The sequence below is a fragment of the Hibiscus syriacus genome, unplaced genomic scaffold (genome assembly GCF_006381635.1).
Source record: "Hibiscus syriacus cultivar Baekdansim isolate YM2019G1 unplaced genomic scaffold, ASM638163v2 tig00111069_pilon, whole genome shotgun sequence".
NCBI classification, from domain to species: Eukaryota; Viridiplantae; Streptophyta; class Magnoliopsida; order Malvales; family Malvaceae; genus Hibiscus; species Hibiscus syriacus.
The window spans coordinates 193,063-201,010 of NW_024062970.1; the positions used below are offsets into that span (position 1 = coordinate 193,063).

The following is a 7,948-nucleotide window of genomic DNA, read 5'->3' on the forward strand; positions in this document are numbered from 1 at the left end:
AATCTAGATTGAATTTTGTTGATTACGACAGTGATTTTCTTAATCAATTTTCTTTAATTCGAATTTATAATTTTTTAAATAAAAATTATTAGTAATTTTATTTCAAAAGGAAATTCATGTATTACAAGTAAAAATGCTATCAAATTCAACACACTATGATGTAAAGTTGAATCTAATTAGATGAACATAAAAGAACAAAAGAATGAATAAATAACTAAAAATTATATATTTATCTTGATCATCTTTTCGGAAAGGAGAAATTCGATGGGGTAATCTCGATCGTGTGCTGTGTTCGGACCGAGCCGGGTGACCTCGATACGAATTCCGAAGTGCTAGATTCTCGAACCGCCGTATCTGCAACTTCACTCGTTTGCAGCTGCAATCTACCATGATCGGCAGCAGGAACATCGGTATCACGGCGGTTCGGGGAATCGGCGAACGAATCGGCCAGATCCCATATGTTGTTCTCGAAGTCGGAATGACTCGGAGAGGTGCGAGAGCTATCTACACTTCTTTCGGGATAGCGATGGAGGAGATGAACCGGGGACGTCCCGCGCGTCGGAGTTGCTGGCCTACTCGAAAACGGCGTTGTATTCTCCGAGTTCTTGCCTTGTTTAACCTGTTCCTTTGCTGTTTGATGCCAGTTTTTAAGTGCATCGGCAACTTTTTCATCGAAGATCGTCGGTCTCATATTAGTTCCCATCTGTACACATATATGTACATAAATTAATGTACAATATTTTTGGACACGTTCAGGTCGGTCTGAACGAAAATATAATCTATAAAGATGAAATTAAATAAGATCGGATCGGATTAAATCGGATGAATTGTTCAACCGTTAAATTGAAATAATTTTTTACCTGGTTCACCAAAGCATAGAGTGGAAGAGTCACGTAGCTGCAAAGAACCTGTATAATTACCCTGAAAATTGCAGAAGAAAAATTAATTAAATTACATTTTATTAGTAATTTTTCATTTATTTTTCAAATCATTAATATTTATTTTACGATTTTCATTGGTAATTTTTAATATTATAGAAAACTCACCCCATAGAGATTCTAATTATGATATCTTCGATCTTCTCATGGTAGCAAGAATTTATGGTAAATTCATACTGAAAAAAGAGAAGAAGAAAACTTGTTAGATAAGCTAACTAAACATTTTCTCGAGAAACAAACACTGGGTTTCTGCTTTCGGCTTACCGTGCTCCACACGAAAAAGGCCAGCTGAAACGCATTCTGCACAATGAAATCAGTAACATATTCAAATAAACTCGAATCCAACTTCGAATATATTTAAAATTGATTCTAAAATAAAAAAATAATTACCGTAAAAAGAACGACGTGAATAAGAAAAAGAAGAAAACGCGGACGACCGAACCAGAAGAGATCATCGCCCGGTTCAACCAATGGTGCACCCTTCACCACATCCCCTCTTGCTTGAATCTTTAGTCCCATTTTTGTTATGATCACTTGCAGCTTGGTTCCCACCATTAAAATTATCTGAAAAATAATAATCTCCATCCAATTAAGAATTTATTATCGAATTTCAATATTATTCGAATCTATAATGTTTTTTAAATATATATATATATATATATATATATATATATATATATATAATAATATAAAATATGTGTTGTACTTACAACTAAGGGGATAAAAGGAAGCCAAAAATAAGATTCCGAACCTGTCCATAAAAAGAGAAAATTAGTTGTTCGATATCATTAAGAACAAATAAATAAATGAAATGTTTTTTATTTTAGTTTCTAATATTTTTTAAATTGATAATAATAATAATAATTGTTTAGGGATGTATATAAACCGAGCTTGAATGAATAAATGTTATATTCGTGTTCGTTTGTTTATTCTTTAAGGTGTCTATGCTCGGTTCGTGTTCGTTTTAATTTTTAATATTGTGTTCGTGTTTATTTATTTATTGTTCACAAACATGTTCGTTTATTTGTTCATGAACATGGTCATTTAGTGTTAATTTTATATGTTCAATTTTTTAGTTTTACCCTTTCATATACAAGCTAAAGAAAAAAGTAAAATTATGTCACTGGTGCTTAAACTTCTTGAAGTTCATAGTTTAAATTTCAGCTTTTACCATGTGTATTATTTAGTCCCTACCTTCACCAATATTTAAAATGTACAAAAAGAAAAAGGAGAACCGGATCAACGAGCTTGTTCACGAACATAAATGAAAGAGTCGATAAACAAGTTGGTTTGTGAACATAAATGAATCGAACACTCCTATGTTCATGTTCGTGCGTTTATCAAATGAACATAAAAATTTAAGATCATGATCATTTATTTAGCTTAACAAACGAACACCAACAAACGTTATATGAATAATTCACGAATAGTTCACCGAACGTTATGTTAACTTACCATGATAAATCCGTGTCTCAATGTTAGGTAATCGGCCTTTGTAACCGATTCGTAGAACTGTCTAAAGAAACACACCTGCAGAGAATAAATAATTAAATAACGATTAATGATGTTATAGGTCTTCTTTAAAATGAATCTTTACGATATTCGGTCCAAATTAATTAATTAATTAATTAGATATCGATAATTATAAAAAAAAATATTTAAGTTGATTAATATACTTACGATCCAAACAGATAAGTTTGAACGGCTCCAAAAGTTCAAATGTCTACGTCCAAACGAAGTGTCTCTCGCAAACCTAAATCTCTCGGGATCTGCATCATACAAATCAAAACCAAATCGAATTTGAATAATTTTCTTATTAATTCGAATTAAATTAAGAAATGAATTTAAAAATGAAGAAATTTCTGTTGCGTAATACGGTTATCGGATAGAGCAAAATCGCAACTGATAATTTGAGAAAATAAAAATGAAGATAAAGAAGACACAAATTTTATAGAAAACCCCTAAATAATATAGGGTAAAAACCACGGGCAACGGTAGAATAATTTCACTATAAGAAAATATGAATTACAACATCTCTCGATCTAACAAAGAGAAAACAATAACAATTCTCTCTTGATAAAAAGGAGAAAACAACTCTCAAGAAAATTCTCTAATATTGGGAGAAAACTAAAATGATTTGGGATGATTTTGAAGTTAAATGGGTTAGGGTATTTATAGTTGAAGCTTAAGGACTAATCTTATATATACCCTAAAGTACAGGGACTAAATTCGTAATTTTCCATGCCACTTTTCAACCAAATCATGCTGCCTAATTTTGAAGAAAATCAGACGCCCCATTTGTCATTTTTTACTTTCAACAATCTCCCACTTGAAGATTTGATTGGAACAGTCATATTTTCACACCATTCTTTCTACGGCTATCGGATAGAGCAAAATCGCAACTATTTCATGGTAAAGTAATTTAATTGAGAAATTGAGAATATACATACCATTGTAATATTGATATTCAATTGTCTTTGTTTCATGTTCCCAAGCCTCCCATGTCTTCATCTGTAATCCAATAAATTATTTAAATATCATAAAATAATTAAGAGAATTTAATTTTTAACATCAAAATGATTAAAATATATAATATAAAGAATAATTAAATATTATATGTATATATATATATATATATATTACCTTGTAACTTCCAAAAGCATAGGTTATGATGCAGTAGAGAATATGAGAGACTGCAAGCACAAAGATGAATATGTGAAGCTGGTGGATTCCATAGGCCGATACAAATGCCACTTTACCCTGCAATTATATAATTTTTAATTATTATTTAAATTTTAATAATGAAAAAATCAAATATATATAAATATTTTATAAATAAATTCATGCCTTTTCTTTACACTTGTCGACTTCTTTAGGTGGATATTTAGCCGTGGACTTAATATCACAAGGATGCCACGTGTCCGCTATGCTTTTAGATATACAGATGTCAGCTATACTGTCTTGCAATACCGTTAGCAGTAGTGATATGAATCCCATCAGCATCAGCTCTGCAATGACAAAACAAAAAGTATTTGCTAGTCACTGATATAGATAAATATTTAACTCGAGTTCGATAAATTTTGATCTATTTAATTATATAAAATTTAAATTTAGTACTTAAATTATCAGTTTTAATTTATTTTAGTACCTCAATTTTTAATTTTTTTTTTCAAAATTTAACGTAAGTTTTGAACTTAGTAATAACATGAAACAAAAAATTAAACTTTAAGTATGATTTTAAAAAAATTAAAAATTTAAGTACTAAAACGGACCAAAACTGATGTTTAAATACTAAACACGTAGTTTACACTTGATTTAATAATTACTCATAAACTTCTCTCAAGAAAATCAAAAGGTAATTGGTTACCTGCTTTAACCTTCTCAAGTGCTTCATAAAGAGCTGGTTTATGCTTCTTCTTCAACCACTGTGTATAGTGCATGCAAGAATATCATATATCAAATTTATTGTATACTATCTTTTATAAATGATTAAATAATGAAATATTAAGACCAACCTTGCCTAGGATGTGAAGGGCATGTTCAATGAAGATGGAGACGACAACTATAACAAAACACACAGCTGCAACAGCCCATGTCGGTGTCTCCTCCAAGGAACGTGCTTTGTTGTCAGCATCCGCCATTGTTGTCCTTTGTTCCAAGCTTTTATGCACTTGAAATTACTTCGTATACTCTCCTGTATGTGTATTCAATAATTTTTGACAAAAATGAAGCTTTTCTTGTTGTTGTACTTGAAATTTTTGATCCCGAAATGGGTTATTTATAGAGTTTGAATTCCTTGCAGATATGGAAGAGAAAAATCATGGAATGATTCCACAAAGAGTTGATTTGACTCTTTCAAAGTGAGAGTGACTTGGCCTCTTCCTTCACCTTCACTGCACATCCTCAAATTATGATCCTTGTTTTGAATCGGTTCTTAAACTTTTTCATATTCTAATTTCACCACTGGATGTGACTCTCATTCTAGCTTTCCCTCAAACTTTGAACGTTTCAATTCCATCCAGATGCTACAACCCTCATTTTAAATTAGGCTATAATTTTTTGAATATTTCAATTTAATCCTAAACCATATGTATATTCTAATCACACCTCATGTTAATAAAATCATTAGACCGAACTATATTATTATGTATTTGAAGAAAAAAATTAGGTCAAACTATGGTCGAAACTAATTTCATATTTGGATGAATCTGGAAGATCAGAAGTTTATGGATCAACTTAGAACGAGAGTCATAATCTGAAGATGAAATTAGAATGTTAAAAAATTTGAGAACTTATTCAGAATGGGAGTCGTTGTCTGAGGATGGAATTAGAATATTCAAAAGTTTGAAGACCAATTTAATATAAAAACCATAGTTTGAATATGTATGGCAACGTAAATCATATAGTGAAACGACACGAAAATAGATTTGAAAATTAAGACTTTCTTTCGTAAACGTAAGTGTTTATATTCACATACTCACAAAAATAATACTTCCACCCGATCACGGCGTGTGTGTTGAATTTTAAAGGGTTTACTATTCGACACATTCACAAAAATTTTAAGGTATAATTATGTTTCCAGTCCTTTGATAGCGGTGTTAAATTGGATTTTTTTTTAATTTAATTATCGGTACTTGATCTATCGATCAATCAATTCATTATTCACAATGTTAGGATTCAAACTCCCAATAATACTTAAAGGATCTAGACTCTCGTGTCACTAGACCAATTGATTATTAGTTGTTCAATCGGACTTTGATTATTAAAATGGACTAAATTTATGAAATTAAAATTAATAGTGTTAAGAATTTAACAACACTATTAATTTTTTTATATAATAAGTCAGATTATTTAACATTTATAAAATTGCTTATATGACTAATTTAAAAATATATTGACTTTCACTAAATTTTTTGAAAAAAATATATTAAAGAAAAAATCTTATGGTCCAAAATTCAAAATCTAAAACCCTACAATCTATTTTTTAAATGATTTTTTGACAATTTTATTAATTAACACATACAAAATAAAAATGTAATCTTGAGTCTCGTTAAAAAAAAATTCCCTAACCTTAGATAAAAAAAGTGTGCCATGACTACAGAGATAAATTAGAGACAATCCTTTCCGGCGACAAGAGGGATCGAAGAAACATACCTCAAATACACATCTGAGGAGTCTAGAGACACTACTGATCAAACAACTAGGGGTGAACAAAACTCAACTCGACTCATAAAATCATTTTTTTCAATTTTGAGTTATTCGAGTTATTCTAGTAGACTTGAATTATCAATTCAGTTTTCGAGTTCAAATCGATGTTGAAATTTGAAAATTTCAAGTTACTTGAAAAACAAAAAATTTGACTATGTATTTTAAAAGTTTTATGATTTAGTTCGTGATTTCATTATTCATTTAATTCATTCTTCATTTAAGTCTATTTTTAACCAAATTTTAACCGCATGCTCCTAAACCATCGTAGAATACATATGCACTTACAATTTCTCTTTTTGATAACAAGTTTTCTATTTTTTAATTTAGTCCCATAATTTTTTCATAATTTCATTATTTCTTCAATTCATCTTTTATTTTAAATTCATTATTTTACCAAATTTGAATCACATGATCTATACCACTATAGAATACCTATGTAACTTCAATTTTTTTTTAACTAAAGATGTATTCTCTTTTTTATTTAGACCCTTAACATCGCATTTTACTCATGACTGCAATTGTTTTCAAATTTTTTCTTCCCGACAATTCATTGACTCTTTTATACTCTCATCAGGAGTTTACCCTCAAAATAAAGAAAAATATAATATCGTAAATATATTTTATAACTTTAGATTGTATTTGATATATTAAATAACATTATAATTTGAAAAGAATATGTAATATATATATTTCTTATATGATTAAAGAAAGTCGAAAAAATGGAACCAATCGTTACCATAATACTATAAATAATTATAATAAAATTAGCATAGAAACTCGAATAAATCGACTCAAATTTCTTAAACTCGTCTCGACTCGAAAAAATTTCAAGTTAAGTTTAAGTCGTAAAATACGACCCGTCAACTCGAATAACTCAAAATTTTTTGACTCGATTTTAACTTAGCGTCGGAGAACACAATCAGATCATCAGCGAACTGGACGTGGGAAATGCAAAAACTGCTAGAGCCAACCCGAAAACCATTGGTTGAACCCACTTCCGCTGCTTTGAACAGTAAGCCGCTTAACGTTCCTCCCACTATATGGTGAATGAAAGCGGAATACAATTCGTGGTAGTTTTCTTTGATGACATTCTGGTCCGTAATTCAGACTTGGGGAGACTTGGTACAGTTTGGTATCGAGTTCATTTTAGTCCTTTTTCGGGTACAATTATATTACTAGTCCCTCTAGTTTAAATTTCATAAATTTAATCCCTTTATTATTTTAATTTAATGACAACCGTGTTAAATTGGATTATATTCATATTTCTAGAATTTAAAATCTACTTAAAGGGTCGGTATTCCGCTTTACATAAGGTATCTGACGCATTGGTTAATCTAAAAGGCATTCTTTATCTGTTGCATGCATTATATAGGTTGGACAGGGCCGATTCTGACTATTTCTAGGCTCGAGATGAAAATAAAAAAATGGTCATCAATATAAAAAATTTAAGAAATATATAATAGGAAATTTTTATTAGATTTTTTTATTAAATTAAAAAAATAATTATTCATTATAATATAAAAGATGTCAAAAAATATATTTAAGAATACAAATACTTATAAAAAATAATACATTCGATCATTTTTTTGATGCAAAACCATTTATGATAATGGCAACATTAATGATTTCCAACATATTTTTCTCAATACATAACACAATATTTGAAAATGAAAGAACGATTTTATCTAGAATTTGAAAATATATAAAAAATTAAAAGAAATACTTTAAAAACGTTAAAAGAAAGACTTTAAAAACGTGATCTATCTAGAATTTTAAGAACAATCCTCAATATGATTCAAGCA

General features: G+C 29.5%; 1 protein-coding gene across 1 annotated transcript; it reads right to left on the minus strand.

Moving 5' to 3' along the window:
- Nucleotides 1–238: 238 nt before the first annotated feature.
- LOC120151808 (MLO-like protein 6) lies at nucleotides 239–4,675 on the minus strand. Its single transcript, XM_039164158.1, has 13 exons — nucleotides 4,454–4,675; nucleotides 4,306–4,363; nucleotides 3,786–3,946; nucleotides 3,582–3,698; nucleotides 3,389–3,449; nucleotides 2,619–2,707; nucleotides 2,390–2,468; nucleotides 1,649–1,689; nucleotides 1,329–1,502; nucleotides 1,203–1,238; nucleotides 1,047–1,114; nucleotides 861–921; nucleotides 239–703 (listed from the first exon to the last, which is right to left on the minus strand). Exons 1-13 carry the CDS (start codon nucleotides 4,577–4,579, stop codon nucleotides 239–241), a joined length of 1,536 nt encoding a protein of 511 aa, XP_039020089.1. The 5' UTR covers nucleotides 4,580–4,675.
- Between the last annotated feature and the right edge of the window lie 3,273 nt (nucleotides 4,676–7,948).